This window comes from Kogia breviceps, chromosome 10, assembly GCF_026419965.1.
Source record: "Kogia breviceps isolate mKogBre1 chromosome 10, mKogBre1 haplotype 1, whole genome shotgun sequence".
In the NCBI taxonomy this organism is placed as follows: domain Eukaryota; kingdom Metazoa; phylum Chordata; class Mammalia; order Artiodactyla; family Physeteridae; genus Kogia; species Kogia breviceps.
Genome location: NC_081319.1, coordinates 80,981,474 through 81,007,222, shown reverse-complemented (window position 1 = coordinate 81,007,222; position 25,749 = coordinate 80,981,474). Strand labels below are relative to the sequence as shown.

Sequence of the window (25,749 nt, the reverse complement as noted above, 5' to 3'; positions counted from 1 at the left end):
TTTTTTTTTTTTTTTTTTGGTGGTACACGGGCCTCTCAATGCTGTGGCCTCTCCCGTTGCGGAGCACAGGCTCCGGACACACAGGCCCAGCGGCCATGGCTCACGGGCCCAGCCGCTACGCGGCATGTGGGATCTTCCCGGACCGGGGCACGAACCCGCGTCTCCCGCATCGGCAGGCAGACTCTCAACCACTGCGCCACCAGGGAAGCCCTGCGGCATTCTTAATACTGAATGCAAGACCCTTTATAATACAGCCCAGCTACCATTACAGCTTTATCACCAGCTACCCCACACCTGGTCCCTCCCCATTCCTCCCAGCTTTACTTTAACGAATTGCTATTCCTCAACTATGCCATGTTCTTCCAAGCCTTATGCTAGCCCCTCTTTCTGTTTTACTGGTAAAGCCTCTTTATTTTTTTAATGCCTCCATCCATAGCATTTCATGTGCTAGTAGTGTTCTTGGGCCAAGACAAAATGAATTGCTGCCTTATTTATGTTCCCCAATACTTTTACAAACACTGTTATATTACTTATCTGTTTTTATATGATCACTTGCTTACACTTCTGTCTTCCCAACTAGATTAATTTCCTCAAGGAAGTTAATAGACCCATTCTATTCTTTGCTTACTTTTGTGTCTCCTAGAGGGCCCAGCTCAGTGCCTGTCATACAATTAGCACCAAGGTTCTGCTGAATTAAAGTTACATTAGAGTGTAGACACTAGAAATAATGCCACTTGCAGCAACATGGACAGACCTAGAGATTGTCATACTGAGTGAAGTAAGTCATATAGAGAAATACAAGTATCATATCATATCACTTATATGTGGAATCTAAAAAATGGTACAGGGCTTCCCTGGCGGCGCAGTGGTTGAGAGTCCGCCTGCCGATGCAGGGGATACGGGTTCGTGCCCCGGTCCGGGAAGATCCCACATGCCGCGGAGCGGCTGGGCCCGTGAGCCATGGCCGCTGAGCCTGCGCGTCCGGAGCCTGCGCTCCACAACGGGAGAGGCCACAACAGTGAGAGGCCCGCGTACCACAAAAAAAAATAAAAATAAAAATAAAAAATGGTACAAATGAACCTATTTACAAAACTGAAATAGAGTCACAGATGTAGAAAACAAACTTACGGTTACCAAGGGGAAAAGTGGGGGGAGGGATAAATTGGGATTGACAAATACACACTACTATATATAAAATAGATAACTAATAAGAACCTACTGTATAGCACAGGGAACTCTACTCAGTACTCTGTGATGACCTACACAGGAATAGAATCTTAAAAAGAATGGATATATCTATATGTACAACTGATTCACTTTGTTGTACAGCACAACATTGCAAATCAACTATATTCCAATAAATTTTTTTTTAATTAATTAAAATTTTTTTTAATTTAAAAATGTAATAAAAAGGGGGAAAAAGAGTCTAGACACTTGTGTGCAATAGATCATTTCCGTCAGCTGGCTTCTTTCAATCTATATTGTATTTTCTTCAAACCAGCATTTACAACAGTTTGATTACAGAGCATAATTCACTCCAGTGGATGGGGTGTTTTCACCAGTCTTGCCCATTTTTTTTCTTGCAATGTCACTGGAGTGCCTTGAGCATGCAGCCTAATTCTACACACAGAGCAGCCCCTCTGTCCTTATCAACCTCCCACAGACCGTGAAGCCCTCAGTGTGCCTCTGTCCTTTGCCACAAACATGAGGTTCACATTCCCTGTCATGGCCATTGGCCTGGAAGTTGCCATGATTGTTTTATTTGGATTATTTGTTCACTATGAAACGGATCAGAACGTTTCCCAGCAGCCCAACAGCACCAAGTCACCTACCGTGGATGTGGACAGATACCTTGACTTGTATCCTCGTGAGTAAGCAATCTGCTTCTTATTGTACATTTTTGGGTTCTCAGAATGTGGACCCATTTTAGGTTCTCAGAATGTGAGGTCTGTGAATACTGTAACCTCTAGCACTCTACATGGGAGCTACTTATAGAATTATGTGATAGTTCTGAGTGCTAAGGTTATTATACGTTTATGCTGGGGCATCTGGTCTCTGCAGTTAATGTGTTTGGATAGAACCTGTGTTTATTAAAATATCAGAACAAGAAGCTGAAAATGTACATAATTGATCAGTGTTTTGTGTTGCCTACATGCTGCTAAATGACCTTATTTTTCCCTTCATCACTAGTTCTGCAAGGTATAAAAATATCCCCCCCCCCAAAAAAAAGGACTCAAAGTTAACTTTGGAGGAGAAAGAGTAGAAACAAAATGGAATATTGAGAAGGAATTCATGTAAGGGCCTTAAGGTATAAGAAGGGGTTTTAAGGATGATATAGGATGTAAATGATGTACTCAAGGTTTTATAATATTATGAAAGGAAGACCATTAGTTCCTCTGAGATGAGAAGAAACGTGTGAGCACCTGACATATTTTAAAAGCAGGACCCTTACCTGGGAATGGCGACTGGAGGAAAGAAGGGATTTAGTTTCAAGTTAGGACAGGCAGGCTATGAAATACTTAGTATAAAAATAATAACTACCGGGCTTCCCTGGTGGCGCAGTGGTTGAGAGTCTGCCTGCCGATGCAGGGGATGCGGGTTCGTGCCCCTGTCTGGGAGGATCCCACATGCCGCGGAGCGGCTGGGCCCGTGAGCCGCGGCCGCTGAGCCTGCGCATCCGGAGCCTGTGCTCCGCAACGGGAGAGGCCACAGCAGTGAGAGGCCCGTGTACCGCAAAAAAAAAAAAGATAAAAAAAAATAATAATAATAATAATAACTACCATTTACTGACTGCTTACTAGGATCCAGGCATATTCAACACCTTGTTAACCAGGAAGGGAGGCTGTAATAATATAGATTGTTTTTTCAGTGAGGCACAATTAATTTTAGTATTTATTATTTATTAAATGTTAAATTTTATTAATTTATTAAATTATTTTTGTAGCGATATTTATTATAGTTCTATAGCATATGTCTAAGCTTTTTAAAAAAATATGACATTTGTTCTCTCATTCCTATACATTTTTGAGGGAGTTTATATAATGGGGAGTATTCTCATGTAGAAACTGTGACCTAGAGTTGCCAAGCGACTCAGCCAAAATGCACATTCGAAGTTAAGGGCAGAGTTAGGACCATAAATCAGAGACTCAGGGACCAAATCTAGTTCTCTTTACACTACATAGATATCCAAAAGGGTTCTTGTTTAAAGAATTTCATAATTTGCAAGTTCAAGAACACCAAAACAGAATTCTGTTCAACTCTGTATGCTTTTGTACATTTCATTTCTTCATCCAGTAAACATTTTTACTATGTACCAAGCATGTGCTACAGCAAACTTACTCCAAGATAAAACAAGTAAGATGTCTTTATTGTAAGACGCCACTGTTCGGTACACATGTAAACGAAGAGCTGAGTATGGCATAGAAACAAAATGCCAAAAATATAATCTAAGATTAGTGTTATTCAGATAAAGTTATCTTAAGAGATCAAAAGCTTCATAATTTGCATAATTCAAGCTGAATTCTCTCAGTTCCGGTGTCAACACTCATAGGTAAAACTTCAATTCAGAATTTGAGATAACAGCCAAGTTGGAGAGAAGAGTTACTAAACATGGTCATTTTTTTCAATCGCTTAGCAATCACATAACCTTTATACTCTGCTTGCAAGGAACATAGAAATTCATTCATTTTATGATACATTAAGAAAATATCTATTTGGGTCCCAATTCTCGTCAAGCAATCTTCAAGGTCCTAGGCTCTAGGCAGTAAGTAAAGCAAAGCAGACAAAACAAGCAAAGTCCACGCGCTTACTATTACCGAAAGTGGAGTCTGGCTGCTCGCCGCTCAAAAGCCAGTAAAGAAGCAAGTTTGGTGGAAAGGAAAGTTTGCTTTATTATAGATGCTGCAACAGAGGGGGAGGGCGGAGTCCTGTCCAAAGGCAGATTCCCACCCCAGTCCCCTGACAATCAGGAGGCAAGAGCTTTTATAGACGGAGGGAGGGGGCTACAGGCAGAAAGAGCACAGTCAGCTCTGACCGTCCTCTTGATATTGGTCATCAGTGGTTTGATCAGTGTCATATTGATTGTTTTAAGTACAGTTAGTCTTTAGTTCCAGGGTTGGTTTGTTCCTATTTCTTTGAGGCCAATTCTCAGAATTGTGGCAGTTTATGTCATGGCTACAGTCTGGTCATCATGTAGTTAACTTCTTCCACCTGGCGGGGGTTTCAGTGTCTATAAGGCAGCTCACGGGATGTGGCTCAGGATATTATCTATAGCCCATGAGGAGGAACTAAAGGTCCTTGACTTTGGTTAATGACTAAACTATTATTATTTAGTCTTTTTGGACTGCTATTCTTTGCTTCTGCATTTTCTCCCTTCTATTAAACTTATTCTTTGGCTAGAGTTTTTCCACAGACAAAAGGCAGGTGGAGAACATGGATGGGGGGAGGACCATAGGGTCCTGCTCTATTTATTTCATTATGAGGTTTACATTCCAATGGGGAAACCCAGACCATATATGTATATACACACACATATATATGTATATACACATATATATATGAATAGATATATATTCAATATGTATATATATATTCATATTCACATGTATACTGTGCTGGGAGGGGAAAAGCATTTACACATATATACATATATGTATATATGTGTATATATATATACATATACATATGCATATCTGTGTATAATACAAGCAAATATATACATGTATATATTTGCTTGTATGTTATACATACACACAGAACACAGCCATACACTCACACACACATACTCACATGGTAATAAAATGACACAGCAATAAACAAAGCGATATTTAAAAAATAGATGTACCTGGACAAGAGGGATATCCTTTCAGCCTTTCTCAACCAGGGTTATGTGAATGAATTAAGTCTTACTAGCCCAAGGCATCCACTACATACAGTTAATTAACTTCTCTTCTGTGCTTCTACAGTGGTACCAATTCTGTACCATCTCTGAGAGAACTAGAAAATAGTTACTTAAATCGTTGTCTTGTTCCATGGTTTAAATGAGAAATCTGATGGAGAAAGGCAGTTAATGTAGAGTCTGGATAGGTCTTTTTGATATGAAGTGACATTAAACAGAACTAAAAGAGGCAAGAGAATAAACTGTATGGAAACAGAACAAGGACATTTTATATGGAAGAAACAGTAAGCGCAAAGTCCCTGGGGTATTTAGTATACGCAGTGAGCAAGCAGGGAAAACAAACTCAGAAGTGTGAGAGTTCGGGTTCTACAGAGCCTTGTAGACCGTTGTAAGCAAACTGTTTTTCTTCTGAGTTGATAAACAATTGGAGGACATTGAGAGGAGGAGTATGATATGACTTAAGTTTTAAGGACATCCTTCTGGATGTTAAGTAGAAAAGAGTTTGTAGGGGATCAAAGGAACAACTAGGAAGTCATATTATGAGAAACATTCAGTAATCCTGAAGAGATAAGAAAGTAGGCTGGACCAAGGTCATAATGGAGGAAGTTCCAAGAAACGATCAAATTCTGGCTATAACTTGAAAGTATCGCTAAAAGGATTTTCTGTTATATCAGCTGTATCAAACATGAAAACAAGAGAGGGATCAAAAAATGATATCTAGGGCAGGATTCTTTTTCACTTCTTTAAGGAAACATCAAATCACAGTTGCCAATAATAATAATGGTTAACAATCAACAGCCAACACACACACACAGACACACACAAACCATAACATCTTCCTCACTATAAGGGCAGTGAAGCCAGGACATAGGCAGGGGGCAGGATAAGGGAAGAAGAATTTAAGCAATAGAGGCCCCTGGGGGCCCAGAAGAAGGGCATTAAGCAGAACACAAAGTGAAATTTTACATGGAAGACAGTCTTCACTCATTCAAAATGCTCCCCATAACTCAAGTCTATACACAATTAAAAGTTCTCTCTTCTGTAAGGTGGCTCCCAAGATCTAAAATTCTGGTTAGTACTAATCTTCCAGTTCAGCTATGTTACCACAGGTTAAAATATTTTGTAGAACAGCCCTAGAAACCACACAATTATACTAATTATACCTATATATTTTTTCCTACATTTCAAACAATTGATGTACGTCAAACTTTTGCAACAGCATAAGCCACTGGAGAGAAGATTATTAAATATTCACTCACTAAGAAGCAAAGTTCAAGTCAAGTCAACAAACATTTGGGGGCACCTACCTAGCACCATGGACTGTGCCAAGTTCAGGGGTTCAATCACAGAAGAGGCTCATTTCCTGCCTAAGAAGCTCACAGGAAGTTTCACCAGTTCTCAGTTGCAGTGTGGTGAAAGCTATGAATTTTTCACAAATAAATAAAGTAGGACCTTAATTTATATTTAAAATAAATTCAATAGGATATAAGTTTATTTATCTCTCTCCTCACTTGCATTCCTCACTATGCAATGCAGAGAAAGGGGTGATATCACACAATCCTGGCATCTGCTCCCATCCCAGGGCACAACTACGGAAGTGGGCAACACACCTGAATATCACATTGCTTGTCATGACGGACCCCAGAGAAACTCATTTGAGGAACTAGATACACTCCATGGGTTTTGGCCTTCATGGCACCCAGCAAAGTGTTGGCCACTTTGTTGAGACAAATAATTTGAAAAGGAATGACGTTTGGCTGTGACTGTCAACTAATCCTTGCTAACACGTAGCAAGACTAGAGAAAAGTAGAGTTTAAGGAGAAGGCTCCTTGAAGGCTGTTAACATGTTATTAGAGATTCTACAAATACAAGGTCTTTAATACAAATACAAGGACATTAAAACCACATCAATGAACTTTACATCCTCTGTTAAACATTAGAATCCATTAGTCTATCTTGAACTCTGAGTGGATCCCATGTGGATCTTGTTACACTGATCATTTGAAAAATACTGATTCACAGTTATGCAGATACTCCAAATGTTGACATATTTCATTATATAATATCAAAAAAGGATACTTGTTAATATCACCAACAATCTCACCAGAAGCCCCAAGAAGTTTCAAAAGCTTCAGACAAGCTTGTAGTGGCAGACATAAATTTTCTGAAATTCTAATTTTTTAATTTACTTCTAATTTTTAAATTTACTTCTTATTTAATTAAGTATAGTTGATTCACAATGTTGTGTTAGTTTCTGCTGGAATTCTACGTTTTTTTTAAACTCAAAATGTATTACTGGCAACAAATACTGTGAGTTCTTTTCATTGAAATCAAAACATCACTTCGTTCATTTTTCAGAAAAAGTTAATACCCATTTGAAAAACCATAGTTTATATCAATCTTTTTTCCAAAAAATAAAAAATGGAGTTCTGTGGAAAAGTTGCTCACTCAGTTCATAACTCAAACAATAACAAACGTGCTTTTTCTTTTCTGAGACAACCATCACGTTTCAGTAGTGCTTTATGTGTAAAGACATGTATGAGAGGGTCAAGAGTTACAATTAATAATTTTTACTGATTCATCAAGGAATTTGTAAGTAAAACTGGCTTTTTTAACTGCAAGTGTGTGGTCATGAAGAATACCAGACTACTAGTTCAGTTTGGTACCACTGCTTTCATTCATGCTAAAGTACAAGTAGTTTTCTATACCATTGTTTTTCATCATCTACAGAAATATCAACCCAGTGAAAAAGTCAAATAACATCTTGAATTAGAATTATCGTAAAAATAATTTTAACCGCAGATTCCCTGAAAGTGTTTCCAAGATGCCCAAGATGTCTGCAGATCACACTTGAAGAATTACTGAAAATATAGGTAAACTGGCAATGAATGTACAAGCACTAGAAATTATTTTATGAATTTCAATACCAGCAACAAATTAGTATGATGATTTATTTTTAAAATCTCAATTTAAGAATATGCTCCTATATTTATTCAGATATCATTAGGTTGATTTATTTATCTATTTATTTATTATTTTGGCTGCGTCACGCAGCTTGCAGGATCTTAGTTCCCTGACTGGGGATTGAACCCAGGTCAGGGCAGTGAAAGCACCGAGTTCTAATCACTGGACTGCCAGGGAATTCCTCATGCAGTTCATTTATTACAAAAGATGCAGCAAATCTAGATATACGTGACAGGCACAAGGTTACAAAAAGTGCAGGGTAAATGATTCCTAGGAAATTGTTTGCTGCTATCCTAAGTGATACAATGTTTGAATTAACATGCTGTGTTTTATAATCTAACAATAAGATACCAGCCTCCTGTATGCTGCCTTTGAGTTGACTCATTTTGTTTACTTAAAAGGACTGGAAGCAATGAGCACAGTTAGAACCCATATCTTGGCTTCTAACTACCATTTTCCACTCAGAGGCTCATTCCAGGTCAGGGCAAAGAAAGCTCAAGGTAAGCCAAGTGCGTAAAGACTAACGGGGCCATGTCAAGAGAACACAAGATCCTCCTCGTAGCCAAATTGGGGATAAATAGAGCATTAAAAATAATAATGGTATGATGGTAATAGATTATAACACACTGAAACAAAGAAAAATTGATGATAAATGGGCACAGACAAGCACATAAACAGATGAAATAAAACCAGAGGAACGTGCACGACGTTACAGCTGTGCCCGGCAGCACTGTGCAGAGCATCTGGTTCTTGAAGGTCATCTAGAAGTATGCCAGGTAAAGAAGTGTTGGGTATAGGGGAATTCCCTGGCGGTCCAGTTGTTAGGACTCGGCACTCTCACTGCCAGGGCCTCAGGTTCAATCCCTGGTCAGGGAAGTAAGATCCCACAAGCCAACGTGGCATGGCCAAAAAAAAAAACACAGTGTTGGAGGTGGGATGGGGCGGACATTCTAGGCAGCAGGCGTATACAGGAAATAGAGGAGAAAGAAGGTTCTGTTTCATTTTTTTGTTGGTTGGTGATAGGAGAGGGAGAGTTGGAATCATCAGTTGCATTTTAAAGACATTGAGTTATCAGGGCTTAAAAGATACCCTAGTCCAAGATAAATGTGAAGTAAAATATAGAACAAAAATACCAGACGTTGCCAAGTTTACTTTAGAGGCTAAAATTGCCTGCTATTGATGGAGACAGACAAATACTATAAGATATCACTTACACGTGGAATCTAAAAGATAATACAAATGAATCTATATACAAAACAGACACAGACTCACAGACATAGAAAACAAACTTATGGTTACCAAAGGGGAAAGGGGAGGGGAGGGACAAATTAGGAGTATGGGATTAACAGATATAAACCACTATACATAAAGTAAATAAGCAACAAGAATTTACTATATAGCACAGGGAATTCTACCCAATATCTTGTAATAGCCTATAATGGAACATAATCTGAAAAAAAAAAAAAAAGGCAAATCACTATGCCTTATACCTGAAACTAACACAGTATTGTAAATCAACTATACTTCAATTTTTTAAAATTGCCTGCTACTGAGAATATCTGATTTAGATGAGTCTTGACAGTCCTTAAAATCTGTCAGAAGACTTCACAAAAGTTCCAATCACTAAAGAAATCCCTTTTTTCCTTCTATGAAGAGGATACTTAATTCCTTTAATCGCAGAGTCTTGCACCATAAAACTAAACTCATGACCCTCTCCTTCGTCCCCACCCGCAAAAATAAATTCCTAGTGCAGGATGAAAGACAATACATAATCCTAACTGTTTATAAACCTTTTTATCCATACCTTTCATACAGAATCATTTGTCAAGAGACTTCTCAACTTTGTAAGCTCTTATATGAGGTTCTTAAAGCCCCCTTGTGGTGAAAATCAGTAACAAGAATTAGATTTGGGGGAGGGGTGGAAAACAGTGGAGCAAGAAATTCCTCCCTCTATATAATGTCTGGTTTTCCAACAAAGGAAGAGAGGGATAGAATCTGAATAACTGCTACTCCCAGTGTGCGACATTACAAAACTAGTTAAAACAATTTTTAAATTAGTTGGTTACTGCACACTTTAAAATCAGCTGATGACAGGAGGAACAAGAGTACTCTCGGAAAAAAGAAAACAATGTTTAGAAAAATAACTTGGTGTATCACCCTCCTCAGACTGACTGTCTTGGGAGGTTGCACCAACAAACAATAAAATGACCAAAGGGCTCACTGCATGGATGGGGTCGAAAGAATGATGACACTGTGTGTGCCTGAATCCGCAAGTTTGGTCTGGTTTTCTCATTCTCTTTATTACATTTGCAGCACTCATATACAAGTGAGACTAGCTTCTAGACCACCAAAGCACCCTCGTAATTCAGTCTATGATGCCAACTTCTGTCTGTCCTGGTATTTGTCATAGAGTAAGATGGTAGGGTAAGTCCCCATGGCTCCAACCAGCCCTTTTCAAATACCGGGAATCTTTAGAAAGACAGCATCTTCATCCACTTCCGGTTTGTGATCACTGCCACAGATTAGTTGATCGGATTTAATCTGAAAAGTTTGAAAAAAATGTAGTATGCAAGCTGTTTTGGGGGGAGAGTCAGGACAGTTCTGCAGAGACGAGGGGAGCCCAAAGGGAAGGTGCTACACTTAAGAGCGAGCGACATTAGCCTGAAAGAAGGTTATTAGGGAGTGTCTTATGATCAACACCTGCATCAGAAGTGTTTGGGCAGAGAGAGAAGCCTCAGCTAACCCCACCAGAAACTCTGAGACTGGGATTGTCTAGCTTCAGGTGGCCCTCTCCCGAGGCAAGGGGAAGCTCATGTGAACCAGTCATTGGACTCAGGCTTCTCGAGGGAAGGCCTGTGACCTGTATAAGACAAGAATGTTCCCCAGAGGGAAGGGAGAGCTCTCACCTGGCAGCACTCCCTACAGCCCCAGGAAATGTGAAATACAGCTTTTGCAGTATTGCAGATGAGAACACTGAAGCTCCCAGAGAATAAGTGACTCGCCCAAGGTCTCACAGTCACGTGATACAACTGGGGGATATCAGCCTACATCTCCAGAACCAAGTCAAGTATCTGTTCCTCAAGAGGATACAGCCTTCCTTCTGTTGGCCTAGAAAGTGTTAACAAAGACATTATCCCATATGACTTGAATAATGATCTAGTAAGATTTCCAGGGCTGGTCCTATTATACACATTTGATAGATAAAGACAGCAGCAGCTCATTCATTTAGTCAATGTTGCCTCTTTTCCTATATGCACACTTTTATGACAGATTCAGGGGAGCAAAGGATGAGTATGTCCTACTCCCTTCAATCAGGAAGCTCACAGTCTAGTGCAGGCAATGGACACCTCACCAAATGACTATTACAGTGTGATACGTGCTAAATAAATGGTAATGCAATGTGACAAATGCTAAAGCTGAGGTTTGGGAAAGACAAGAGGAAATATTAATTTTCCCTGGAAATATTAGGAAAGTCTGCAAGAGCGGGTGATACTTGCACTGTGTTTTGCAAAGTTTTCCTCAGGTGGAAAGTAATGGAAAACTCTTCAGGGAGAGGATGGAAGACACACTGGTATGATAGTGCATAGTCTTCCAAGAAAAGGCTCAAACACTGAATAATTTGCCCAAGGTCTCCTGGCTGGTAAGTAACCAAGCTGGCACTTGAACCCAGCCTTTGGCAGCCCAGTTAATGTTCCTTTTGTAGTGTTTTCTGAAAAGGAAGTAGCACTTAGTAAATGGAATATGCTATGATGTAACACTTTCTCACTGGTCCCTTTATGAAGATTTTTTTTCCTCTGCTCTTTTGCAGTTTTCCAAGATGTGCATGTTATGGTATTTGCTGGGTTTGGCTTCCTCATGACCTTCTTGCGAAAATATGGCTTCAGTAGTGTGGGCATCAACCTACTCATTGCTGCTCTGGGCCTCCAGTGGGGCACTATTGCACAGGGGATCCTGCAGAGCCATGGAGAGAAATTCCACATTGAAATCAAAAAGTGAGCACCCCTTATTTTCCAACCATTGTGTTTTCAGAGCAATTGCTTCTTAGTCTCTTGACAGTCAGCCTCTGAACCAGCTTGCAAATTGTTTCCTTTCCATGGTAGAAGATTGTTGGGATCCAAGGATCTAAATCGATGCCTTGCTCAACTGAGCTGGACCATACATTCATGTCTATATCCACTATGATTTGACCTTAAGGGTATGAGAAATCTCCTTCCATAAAATTATTATTCCTTCCTTATTAAGGTAATAATAATTATTATTATTCCTTTACCTTATTCAGGTAAAACCCTAAATGAGGTAAAGAACAGGTAGGTTAAAGGAAATGTGAGAGCAACTAAAGATTGTATGGTCATTGGAGGTGGGGGTGGGCAAGGACGTGGGAGAGGATAAAAGTAGGCCTGGGAGAAGCACCTGATGGGGACAGGTGGGGAGAGGGCCCTTGAACTCTGGACAGGGTGATGCTATAGCTCATTACAACTCATATATGTGGGGGTGTGCATTATTCTTCAATGTCTTCTTTTTTCTTCCCTCAGCATGATAAATGCAGACTTCAGTACAGTAGCAGTTCTGATTTCTTTTGGAGCTGTCCTGGGAAAAACAAGTCCAATCCAAATGCTGACCATGACGATTTTAGAAATTGCCGTCTTTGCTGTCAATGAATATCTGGTTGTCGAGATATTTGGGGTAAGTGTTCTAGTGATACTTACCTAGCTTTGAACATCACAACACAGGTATTGGATGCCCACTATATTCAGGGACAAGCCTTGGGGACAGTGATACCATAGCATACAGTAATCAGAGTCATCATTTGAGTGCCTACTGTAAACCATGAGTTTTGTAAACATTATTTTAATCGCACTATCACCACAACGGTGTGAAGTAGGTATTATGATGTTACTGTTTATACACAATAAAACTGATGATCACAGATGCTAAATGACTTACTTGCCTGAATCTGGATTCAAATCCAGAATTTTCTAGCTCTACAACTCTTTTTATTAAAATACATTTTCTATCAATGATCAATTCCTATTTATATTTCAACTACTCATTGAATAGCTCTTTCGAAGCCTTTTATTAAAGCTTAGATGAAATTTCTTCTCCTCCACGAAAATCTCATTGATTCCCCCAAGGAAAATAAATAGAATATTTCCGGGCACTCTCCAGTATTTTATTTATGCCTCTATTGAACATGTAATTCAATAGCAAATACTTTTGGTAACTTTCTAGGTGTCATGTGTTGGTGGTTCAGTGACAAACAAATAGTTAATGTCTCTGTCTTCATAGGGTTTACAATCTAGTGGGGGAAACAGACATCCAACAAATGATCATACATTCAACCATCTACCTATAGAATCACACACACACACACACAAATATTATAAATTGCAACACGTGCTTTGAAAAACTAAATAGAGCGGCTCTGAATGAGTATACCTAAAAGACTTAATTTAGACTGTGGAATCAAGGAAGACTTGTCTGAGGAAGTGACAGCTAAGCTGGACCTGAAAGGTACATAGGAGTTTGTCAAGCATGAAAATTTAAATAAATTAATAAATTTGTATTATTTTCCTACTTTAATAAGTACAGAGCAATGCCTTGGGTTTGGCACACTGAACTTTCCATCTAGAGACAAGAAATGTAGAAAACTGGATCAAATCCATTGTGTCTTAAAGAGGGACCTAAAATGCACTTCTTCAAATGAATCTTGGACCTCAGCTGGTTTTCTTTTTCTTTGGGGTTTCTTTTTCTTTCTTTCTTTTTTTTTTTTTTTGTGGCGGCACTGAGCAGCATGTGGGATCTTAGTTCCCAGACAAGGGATCGAACCCGTGCCCCTTGCAGTGGAAGCACAGAGTCTTAACCACTGGACCGCCAGGGAAGTCCCTCAGCTGGTTTTCATATCATCATTGCAGGGTGAAGCTTCTTAAAGCTTCAAGTCTTTGAGTTACAATGAAGTGAGCTTTTACTGCAATGTCAAGTGAATGCAAAAATCATGTTTGTTTTGTATCAAGTGCAATGCATAATATTTCACTGAGAATTTCCATAACCTGGAAAAGTAACCTAAAATGTATTGAGTGCCCACTAAGGACCTAACAGTTGAAAAACATGGTCCCATCTAAATATTACCACAAATTGTATTAGCTGGGTAACATTTCCCCATTTTACAGAACTGGAGATTCAAAGAAGTAGAGTAATTTGTCTAAAGTCACATCAGAGAAGTACCTGACCTAGGATTGAAAGTCAGTTCTGTGTGGCTCCAATGCTTGCACTTTTTTGTTTTTCACCATCCTGTTTTATTCCCTTTCTCTGACACATTTTTTCTCTCTCTTGATCTTTTTTTCTTTAACCCATGAAGCAGTTCTTTCATTGACCTCCCTCCTGTAGTGAGTTTCACCTCTATTTACATGAATGTTTTGTCACCCTCAGGCCTCTGATATTGGAGCATCAATGACCATCCACGCCTTTGGGGCCTACTTTGGTTTGGCTGTAGCAGGCGTCCTGTATCGATCAAGCCTGAAAGAAGGGCATCACAATGAAGAGTCTGTGTACCACTCAGACTTGTTTGCAATGATTGGTGAGTTGGGATGAACTTGCCTGATTCTTGTCTATTTGGTCAGACGCAAGGGAATACCCCTATTTTCCCCTAACTCTTAGATAACAAAACATAAAAGTAAAGACGTCTTGTCAATGCCCAAGGCAAACGGCTTCCCCTGGACTGTCTTCCATATTCAGAACTAATATTCCTTTTTGTGATTTACTACAGGGACTCTTTTTTTATGGATATTTTGGCCTAGCTTTAATTCGGCCATCGCTAATGCTGGAAAGAACCAGTACATGGCCATCGTAAACACATACTTCTCTCTTGCCGCCTGCGTGGTTACAGCCTATGCATGCTCCAGCCTTCTTGAGAGCCGAGGCAAGCTCCATATGGTAAGTGCCATGTTAACCCCCATGGAACTTTCGCTAAGCGACCCTGATGGCTGCTCTGATGACTAGTTCACTTCTGCATCACTGCTGAGCTGCCCGAACACAACACAACACTGCAGACCTTGGAGAATAATCTGAAAATAACATTCCTTTATTCTTCAAATGTGTACTCTGGCAAATTAAATGTGTTATCATGGAATTTACAGTCTAGTAGGGAATATAATCATGCAAAAATCAAAGATCTGAAGTGTATTTCTTTAATGATACAGCTAACTGTCCCCAAGTTCTTAGAAAATCTTTCTTAGAAACAGGAAATTCTACAAGAGTAGAAAAAGAGAGTGGGAGAATGCAAGTTGACTTTATTTTTCTAACAGCAGATATTTCTCCCAAAGAAATAACAACTAAATGTAATCTGGGATCCTGAATAGGATTCTGGAAAAGAAAAGGGATTATTAGTGGGAATACTGGTGAAATTCAAAAAGGTATTTAATAATATTACACCAATGCTAATTTCCTAGTTCTACAGTGATGTAAGACGTTAACATTGGGGGAAACTGAGCGTGGTCTATATGGAAACCCTCTGCAATATTTTGGTAACTGTTACATGTCTAAAATTATCTCAAAATCAAACTTTTTTTTATATCTCCCCCAAAATAGTCTTTTGAGTTTCTTGCCTAAGAGCTTAAAGAAATATCAGTGAAGGAATAATCCTCAGATCAGCCACTCTTCTTTTCTAAGCTGAGGGAGAAAAAAGATATTGTACCAAAATATTACTTTCTTTTTAAAAATTTTTATTTATTTATTTATTTATTTTGGCTGCGTTGGGTCTTCATTGCTGGGTGTGGGCTTTCTCTATTTGCCTCAACTGGGGGCTACTCTTCATTGCGGTGCACGGACTTCTCATTGCAGTGGCTTCTTTTGTTGCAGAGCATGGGCTCTAGGCGTTTCACTAGTCGTAGCACAAGGGCTCAGTAGTTGTGGCTCACTGGCTCTAGAGCAAAGGCTCAGTAGTTGTGGCGCACGGGCTTAGTTGCTCCGCGGCATGTGGGATTTTCCCAGACCAGGACTTGAACCCGTGTCCCCTGCATTGGCAGGTGGATTCTTAACCACTGCACCACCAGGGAAGTCCCACTAAAATATTTCTAAGCATAGCTAAGGACATGTATTTCAGTTCTCTACAAATTGTTTCAAGAGAAAAAATTAAAAACAATAAAAAGAAGCAATTGTACATGTACAGCTCAGTGGTTCTCTTTCAAAAGTACTGATTACGGGCTTCCCTGGTGGCGCAGTGGTTGAGAGTCTGCCTGCCGATGCAGGGGAGGGGACACGGGTTCGTGCCCTGGTCCGGGAGGATCCCACATGCTGCGGCGTGGCTGGGCCCGTGGGCCATGGCCGCTGGGCCTGCGCGTCCGGAGCCTGTGCTCCGCAACGGGAGAGGCCGCAACAGTGAGAGGCCCGCATACCACAAAAAAAAAAAAAAAAAAAAAAAAAAAGTACTGATTACCTGTCTTCCTCTGGCAGAACAGCCAGAATATGATTTTTCTGAGGAATTCTGGTAAATGGAAACTGGTTACTCTTTTCTCCACCCTCAAATGTTTTCAGAAGAGTGACACTTGCAAAAGCTGTTGTCTTTGACGTGTAATGTGTACATTTCAATGTCTCTAAATCCCGTCTTTGATTATTGGAATATCATGGACTTTGCAAAAGCACACAGTGGCCACAGGCCTCTTTCAGTTCACAGTAACCACAAATGCATTCCAAAGCTGCATAAAGAGGCAGAACACTGCCAGAATAACTGCTATATATCCCCATCCTCCTACTACAACTTCTTTTTATTTCCTCATTTCCCTCTCCACACTGGTCTTACTAACCTGATCTCTCACGCATGACCAAAGAACCCTACAACAAGGATACCAAGTGTCAACTGCTGGGAGGAAAGGCCTTCTGAAATTATGAAGAACCTTCTTCTTAAAAAGGAATACTGGGACTTCCCTGGTGGCACAGTGGTTAAGACGCCACAATCCCAGTGCAGGGGGCCTGGGTTCGATCCCTGGTCAGGGAACTAGATCCCACATGCATGCCACAACTAAGAGTTCACATGCCACAATTAAGGAGCCCTTGAGTCACAACTAAGGAGTCTGCCTGCAGCAACTAAGACTGAGTGCAACCAAATAAATAAATAAAAATTTTAAAAATAAATAAAAAGTCCATTCCCCAATAATATTTAAAAAAATAAAGAACAAATCCATAACCCTTCCAACTGAAGAATATGTGGTGTGTGGAATCCACTGAACCCACTATTGCTACAGTCCTTCTGAACTCCTCCTCCTTCCTCTCACCTCACTCACATTTCTGTGCCCTACACAGGTTCACATTCAGAATGCAACCCTTGCTGGAGGAGTGGCTATTGGCACTAGTGCAGACATGGCAAATACCCCATACTATGCTATGATCATTGGGAGCATTGCAGGAATGGTCTCCGTGTTTGGGTTCAAGTTTCTGACTGTAAGTATTAACAGACACTCTGAGTCAAACTTTGGATCTGCCCCATCATTTTCTCACATCCCACCAGCAGAGAAAAGCTATGAAAAGTCCTTTCCTAAACACCTCTCCTTGGGTGATTCAACATATCAGTGTTCCAGTGGTTTCTACTCTTTCTTGCTTTCTTTTGTTTATATCAGCTACTTATAACAGTATGAACTGAACGTACTTGTATTACTTTCCTCAGGGCAGTTCCATTAAAAGTTTTGTTGTTGTTGATGTTTGTTTTGTATAATTAAGGATTCTGAGCCTTATTCATGAGATTTAGGATACCATCAGTAGGTAAGAATGAGTAGGAGTTAAAGTCGCTCACCTTCAAATCTATCTACCTAAGACTGAAATGAGCAGTTTTGCCACCAGTGTATTCAGATTCTTTGATGTAAGCAGGTTTCAGATGAAGATGGGGAACTGGCCTGCAGATAAAAATTTTCCTGCATGGTTATTGACTTCAGTCACACAGCTCTCTATAGCTAACAAAATAATAAAGCTTCCTCTTTTTACAATTTTAGCCATTTTTCACTACTAAACTGAGGATCCACGATACGTGTGGGGTCCATAACCTACATGGCTTACCTGGTGTGATAGGAGGCCTCGCCAGCATTGTGTTCATAGCCTTGGAGACAGCTGATACGTGAGTGAAAGAATGGGTTTCCCTGTTCCCCAAGGTCAAGTGCTGTTTTCTCTTACTCTTAGAGAAACCCAGTGATGAGAGAGCTTTTTCTTTAGCAGTCCAGACCACAGTTCGTAAGTACTGTTCTTATTGAACCCAAAGAGACACACCAAGATAAAAGAATTGTATTGGATGATGTTTGTTAACCAGCATTATTAATGTTTTTTTTTGTTTAATTAAAGTTAATTTAAATTTCTCTACCATAGACAACTGTCTCATTGCAGATAGTACAATTTGATCATCACATTCAGAATACAGTAGGCTTACTCTTTTACTTGGTCCTACCAAAATCAAGCATATGGGGCATATGTGATGAACTGGCAACCTTTGCATCCAATCCACACAAAGAAGAATGAGTAGCATAATGTGGAGAGCATTTGGATCTGGGGAATCAGAAAGACTGGCATATGGTTCCAACTTTGCTACCTAGTTAAGTGGCTTTTGACAAGTCACTCAGCATTTCTGGTTCTAAGTTTTCTCATCTGTAAAATGAGAGACTTGTACGATTTATTCTCTGAAATCCCTTCTAGGCTCTCACAGACTTAGATTCTTCCCCAAGTGGCCAGAGAAAGAACAGCCATCAGTCAAATTTAGGAGAATGGAAGTGATGCCATAAGCCATCAGTCGTAATTTTATGCAACAAGATTGGAACAATTTGATATGAATGTCATCCATGCAAAACAGCTAGGAAAATTGTAGAGTTCAGATCACTCAGGGGGTAAGGAAGGAGGAATCAAAATGCTCAATTTTTGATTGAAAACATGAGGAAAAGGTGAATGTGTTTGATGACGTCTCAACAAGACCACTGGCTGGAGTTATATAATATGAAAAGCAAGTGTTTCTCTTCATTTTAGCAGATTAAAATATTACCATGTTAAGATCAGTAATGATAAGTATTTGAAAAACCTGCTTCATCATATTTTCTACTGAATAGAAAATTTGCTTCCTCTTCATGTGTATAGGTGACCCATTTCGTCTGTTGTTTTTTGGTTTTTGTTTTTACTACTTTTGTAAATTTGGAGGACAACCCCAGAAATAGCACATCTTCTTTTAGCTCTTTCCAGGACCCAACAGAGTGTTGAGATCAAACACTAATGTATTTTAATGCAAATCAAGCGTGACAAAAGTTTGAGTTAAAGAGTTCAACTCCTAAGTATTATAGTGTGTAAACATTCTGCACACACACTTAAGAGGTGTCTCAGGATTAGAAATAGAGGAATTCTCAAGCATCATGCCTGCATCAGTTCTATAGATGCAATAAAACTAGTCTGTCTGGCTCTCAAAGGCTGGGTCTTACTGGATGGCCAGATTTGGGGTAGGTTTCATGGTTAAGAGTCTAGTCCTTGGGTATACAGGTTTAGCAACTTCTGAATTTACTCAGGAGGCATTGACGGGCCAAGCCTTGGAAGGCCTATTCACATGTGTGGGTAAAATTCACACATATTTCACACAGCAGATAAAATACCTTTGTACAAGAGCTAAATCTATTTACTCACATGTGTCTATTCAGAATATTAAAATGCAAATCGGGTTTCTTGGTAAGCATAGACCAAGGAGAAGTTAATATACTTAAGGGACATTTTTTCAAGTTATGGCAGCTTTACTCTAATAGTGCTGTTAATTTTGTCTAGCTCAGTGCTTTCCAAGCCTATTTTATCATGGAATAACTTTCATCAAAAACATCTTTTAATACCTTGTAAAAGATCTTGGCAAATTCTTGTAAAATTAACAGGCAGCTTACAAAAGAAGAAAATCAGATGAGTAAATACATATTAAATATTCAACCTTGCTAGTAATCAAAGAAATGCAAATTAAAACAAGTTATCCATTTTTCAGTTATCAAATTGATAAAGATTTAATAAATTATAATATTGAATGGTGGCTAAAGTGGAAAAATGGGGATATAAATTGTACAAGGTCTTATTTGGAAAAGCCCTTAAGAAGAATATAAACCTTTACTGATAATCCCATTTCTAGACAGGTTTTATTTTAGGGAAATTATTGGACAAGTCCATAAGCATATTCCTAAGAGGATATATTCTCACAGCATATTTAAAAATATGAAACATCAGAAACAACCTAAATATCCAACCTATAGAACTATAATTACAGCATATTTGTACAGTGTAATACTCTAGTAATTAAAATTATGATCCAGATCTACATTTACTGACATGAAAAAAAATTAAGATTTAATTGGAAAATCAGTATCATGACATGATTGCATTTTTATAGAAATACTTGCTTATATTTTACATGTTTATACTGATAAGATTGGAGGGAAATTAAACTTTTCCCCTTCTTTTCTTAATTAGTGGTTTTGAAATTTTTACAATGATCATCTATTACTCGTACAATTTTTTCTTCAGTAGAAAAATAATAATAAACCCTTCAAATAAAGAGAAAAAAAAGGAATCTGAGTTAAGTACATTCTTTTCCCTGAAGGATGAGGAAGAAACAACACATTCTCCTAGTTCAATGGTTTGCTTTCCTGCCATAACTCAACGATTTGTTAATTGCCTGTTAAGAGTGAGGCACTGTGCTAAGGAGATTCCCACACTCCTGGTTCATTTGACACCCATATGCACTTCTATAACTTTTTATCACATTCTTCTATTCCCCAAATTATAAGGAATTTTTCACTCATTACATTTTTTTAAAATTAATTTTTACACTCATTAAATTTTAAGGTAACTACTTCTAAGATATAGATACACTTTAATATTTTCAGTGAGTTGTCCCTACAATACATGGTAAAATTAGCTTTTCTGATTTTTAATTTCATCACAATCGTTTTTTGGGGGTTGAAGTAAGGAGAGATGGCTGCTTACATTTGTTTTGTATATTGTTCCATCCTCAGTGCCTAGAAGGGAAGCTGGCACAAAGCAAGTACCCAATAAGTAGTTGTTGAATGAATCAGATTGCCATTCAGAACATTGTACCACATTTTTAGAAAATACTAAACCCTCTAAGGAAGACCTTTTATTTCTTTTTAAACATCTTTATTGGAGTATAATTCTTTTACTTTGTTGTGTTAGTTTCTGCTGTATAACAAAGTGAATCAGCTATATGTATACATATATCCCCATATCTCCTCCCTCTTGCATCTCCCTCCCAACCCTCCCTATCCCACCCCTCTAGGTGGTCACAAAGCACTGAGCTGATCTCCCTGTGCTGTGCAGCTGCTTCCCACTAGCTATCTATTTTACATTTGGTAGTGTATATATGTCAATGCCACTCTCTCACTTCGTCTCAGCTTACCCTTCCCCCTCCCCGTGTCCTCAAGTCCATTCTCTACAGCCACTATGGAGAACAATATGGAGGTTCCTTAAAAAACTAAAAATTGAACTATCATATGACCCAGCAATCCCACTACTGGGCATATACCCTGAGAAAACCATAATTCAAAAAGAGTCATGTACCTCAATGCTCATTGCAGCGCTATTTACAATTGCCAGGACATGGAAGCAACCTAAGTGTCCATCGACAGATGAATGGATAAAGAAGATGTGGCACATATATACAATGGAATATTACTCAGCCATAAAAAGAAACGAAATTGAGTTACTTGTAGTGAGGTGGATGGACCTAGAGTCTGTCATACAGAGTGAAGTAAGTCAGAAAGAGAAAAACAAATACCGTGTGCTAACACTTATATATGGAATCTGAGGAAGATCTTTTCATCATTCCTGAAGGAAAAGGTAGTTCCTGTTTAAGTGCTTATAATAATTTGTGAACGTTGATCAAGAGTTTCAAAGAAAATAAATAATATGAGATAAAAGAAAAATTGTAACAAATGTTTGTTTGCTGGTATGTAATGATGCACTCTGGCCTGAAAGGGGCAGGCATGCATGCCCTCAGGAGCTGAGCTTTGTTTGCTGGCTTGGAAAAGCAATGGAATTTTTTTGGCCTCCTAGGTCTGCCATGGCCATGCAGGCAGCTGCACTAGGTTCTTCCATTGGAACAGCACTTGTTGGAGGGCTAGTCACAGGTGAGCATAAAAAGTAAACATATGTTTATATCTCATGCTCTGAGCATAATAGATGATAATAAACATTGGTAAATTTAAAATTTTTCTAAACTTCTGACAGTAATCATGTAAGCTCAAGGGGATGACTTTACAACAGTATTTTAATTGCTTTGCAAGTTGATTTTCCTCTTCAGCATCATAACATGACTTATTTTCTCCCCACTTTCACAGGTTTGCTTCTAAAGATACCTATCTGGGGACAACCAGCTGACCAAGACTGCTATGATGATTCTGTTTATTGGGAGGTACTATTTAATGTTCTAAGGACGTACACGATGACTACAGTAGGGAAAGTTTTGCTCACCTCATGTCTAGATGTCTGTGTGGCACCCCTATGATGAAATTGGTTGAACTCCCTATTTATAGAGAGAAATTGAGAAAACGTGCCCAGAAAGATAAAATCAGAAGCTATGATATTTTCCAAAGCAGAAACTAGATGAAGAAAAGACAGACTTTAGTTGGCAAGTGCCCTTTCACTCCTCCGAGAGCAATAATAAAGCTCCTCATAAAACTATAAGAATCCTGGGCAGTGGTGTGAGATTTTACCCCACGTATAAAAGTAGACGAAACAGGTGGAGCGCGCAAGGTTGAAGAATTTCAGTGAGTACACAAGAGGTTCTAGGACTAATAAAACATCAGCTTCTTTCCATCCTCCAGTTTCTACCTCTTTATCTCATTGACATTTTCTCCCAAATTATTTCCTGCAAAGCTTAAGACTGATAGATATTTGGATGTGTTCCATGGGATTTTCAAAGAGAACAGGTTTGGGAAAGCGAATGTAGTCAGGGTGGGTGGGATAAATATTTTTGTTTCATTATTTTTTCCCAACTCAAACAATTTTTATTTCCAGTTTTTTCTAAGCTTGAATAATAATTACAGAAAATCTTTGTTTCGATACTAACCTCTGACAAGCCCAGTGAAAGAAACGATCAAAAGTGCCCTAATCTTTTCTTTTTTTTAAGGTCCCTAGGACGACAGAACTGGACATGTTCAATCGTTTCCATGAACATGGCAACTACAACCGGTCAGAACCTGAAGCCTAAAAACCATTCCTGTGCCTCCGCCTCTTTTCCCATTGCCTAGACTTGAAATAAAATGGCAGCATCCAGTGAGAATATGGACCAGAATGGATAGATCCTGAGCCCCAAATATCCAGTGTGAAAATGTTTTAACATAATCTGGTGCTGTCTCTTGGCATCAATGATCGTTTAGTTGAAGAAATGTGACATACAACAGATGGTCAAATGGATTCTATTCAGGACTCTCCCAGATTACTCTTGCCAGGGGGTAGGTACAGAGTGAACATTCCATGTATTTTCTTGCGTCTTTTTTTATCCACATAGAGGAAAATTTACAAAGAAACCAACATTTTCTAATCATGTCTTAATGTACGTACTATGTCTTCAATCCCGAAGATTCTAAAACCGAAGCCAATGAAACAATAAGTTATGTAAGAAATAAGAAAGAAATGTATGTATCTAAAGCAGTAATATGATTGTGTTTTGACTGAGCTCTCTTGATTTTAAAAATGGTCTAGTTAGTAATGTTATGTCATTGTTTTGTCGGCAAAAAAAAAATGCACAACCTAAAAGTCGAGAATCGTGTTCTATTCGGTAGACTTTCTGAGGACATGAGCCCGGGAGACAGCCTCTCAGAGAGCTCTGAGGGACTGCTCCGAAGAGGTAAGGGAGGAACCAGGATATACAGGAGTCTTGCAACAAAGACCAAGTAGTCAGAACGTCAAAAGATTACTGTTAATTAAAGACAACCAGACATCTCAAGTTAAAGAATTTAGCACTTTTCTATGCATGGGAAGATGCAAGAGTCTGGGCTCATTGAAATCATTCCTTTGATGTGCACCTCAGCTATCTGGGGCCAGTAGCCTGTTCTTCCCCATCCTGAGCCCCCTCAGGTACACCGCTGGGGGTGGCTGCAGCGCCTGAGGGCTTGCTGGTAGGTATCCTGCTGTTTGCATCCTGAGCTCCTTCAGGGCTCACCCTCAAGAAAGGAGGTAGTGGCTAATGGCTGCAACATCCTTTGTTTACTGATATGGCAGGCAACACGTTTCATTCACAGTTTGAATAATCTTATGCTTAACTTCCTTTGCATGTTTACTATTTGCAATAAGAGCTCAAATGCTATCTGACCAATGCCTGTTTTGTATAAAATTTCAGTGGATTCAATCTTATAAAATAAAGCATTTGCCTTTTTTCTTTGATGGTTAGAATTCATTTTAGGAACAAGCACACACACACACATTACACACACATACACATTCCTCATACTTAGTCCATACTCAATTCAAATAAATTGTTACTATGTATTCACTACCAAAAAAATCAAGTTAATGTCTCATGTTATAGGGTATGTTTTGAAGAACTCAGATTTAGAAAAAGGGAACTGACAATAATCATATAAAACCATTTCTAGGGAAATAACATAAAATTTTTTTCTCTCTGTTAACGCTGAAGATTTTTCTGGAGTCCTGGTCTCTTGCCAGGATGCGCTTAAGTATCAGTGAGACCCTGCCATAATTAACAGGACTGCAGTTCCTAGATGCTAGAACTGAAAAATTATAATAACAATTAATTTTTTAATATGTTATTGCTCTGGGAAAATAGTGTAATTTATTTGTAGATCCTAAATATTTTACTAGATAAATAGGTGACTTCTTTCAAACCATCGGTTTCTCTTTCAGATGGGCTTTTTTTTTCTTTTTCTTTTTCTTTTTTTTTTTTTGCGGTACGCGGGCCTCTCACTGTTGTGGCCTCTCCTGTTGCAGAGCACAGGCTCCGGACGTGCAGGCTCAGTGGCCACGGCTCACGGGCCCAGCCGCTCCGATCTTCCCGGACCGGGGCACGAACCCGTGTCCCCTGCATCAGCAGGCAGACTCCCAACCACTGCACCACCAGGGAAGCCCCAAATGGGCTTTTTGAACAAGTTCACCTATAAGAGTCCACTGTCCCCACTCTTGCTGATCATCACAAAGAATCATTTTCGACACCAGGATGTCCCAAGTCCTCCTTGTTCCTCTGATCATAAGGCAACATTCAGAGGGTCTCCAGAGAGTTCATTTGGATATGCAGGTCAATAGGTTTCAATAAAAACCATTTTTTCTAAAGTGGCTACTTGAATGCTCGACTGGGCAGCACGTATACTAAAATTGGAATGATATAGTGAAGATTAGCAATGGCCCCTGCACAAGGATGACACTCAAATTCATGAAGCAGTCCCTATTTTATAAAAGGGGGTGGCACTTCCCTAGTGGTCCAGTGGCTACGACTCTGTGCTCCCAAAGCAGGGAGTCCGGGTTTGATCCCTGGTCAGGGAACTAGATCCCACATGCCTCAACTAAAGATCCTGCATGCCGCAATGAAGATCCCACGTGTCACAACTAAAACCTGGTAGAGCCGAAATACAAAAAAAAAAAAAGATGCATGGAACTTCCCGGGCGGTCCTGTGGTTTAGACTCCGTGCTCCCAATGCTTCAAGGGGCACGGGTTCGATCCCTGGCTGGGGAACTAAGATCCCACAAGCCCTGTGGCGTGGCCAAAAAAAAAAAAAAAAAATTACATTAAAAAACAAGATATTATGTATAAATAAGCTACACAGATATATTGTACAATACAGGGAATACAGCCAATATTTTATAATAACTAAAAATGGAGTATAACCTTTAAAAATTATGAATCACTATATTGTACACCTGTAACGTATAAT

The 25,749-nt window shown here is 39.2% G+C and overlaps 1 protein-coding gene and 1 non-coding gene across 2 annotated transcripts; both read left to right on the top strand.

Moving 5' to 3' along the window:
• The first annotated feature begins 1,683 nt into the window (after nucleotides 1-1,683).
• Nucleotides 1,684-24,240, top strand: RHAG (Rh associated glycoprotein). The gene is made up of 10 exons (XM_059076559.2): nucleotides 1,684-1,867; nucleotides 11,670-11,853; nucleotides 12,394-12,544; nucleotides 14,288-14,435; nucleotides 14,625-14,791; nucleotides 17,156-17,293; nucleotides 17,839-17,960; nucleotides 21,917-21,990; nucleotides 22,201-22,274; nucleotides 22,992-24,240. The coding sequence occupies exons 1-10, from the start codon at nucleotides 1,705-1,707 to the stop codon at nucleotides 23,070-23,072; spliced, it is 1,302 nt and encodes a 433-aa protein (XP_058932542.1). The 5' UTR covers nucleotides 1,684-1,704; the 3' UTR covers nucleotides 23,073-24,240.
• A 922-nt stretch (nucleotides 24,241-25,162) lies between these two features.
• LOC131764754 (U6 spliceosomal RNA) lies at nucleotides 25,163-25,270 on the top strand. Its single transcript, XR_009337952.1, has one exon. It is a non-coding gene; the product is annotated as a U6 spliceosomal RNA (small nuclear RNA).
• Nucleotides 25,271-25,749: the final 479 nt, after the last annotated feature.

Excerpts from the sequence above, each read along its gene's own strand:
- RHAG (XM_059076559.2), top strand. The coding sequence starts at position 1,705 with ATGAGGTTCACATTCCCTGTCATGGCCATTGGCCTGGAAGTTGCCATG. Across the intron at positions 11,854-12,393 it reads TTCCACATTGAAATCAAAAA|CATGATAAATGCAGACTTCA; the intron begins GTGAGCACCCCT and ends TTCTTCCCTCAG. Across the intron at positions 14,436-14,624 it reads AGACTTGTTTGCAATGATTG|GGACTCTTTTTTTATGGATA; the intron begins GTGAGTTGGGAT and ends GATTTACTACAG.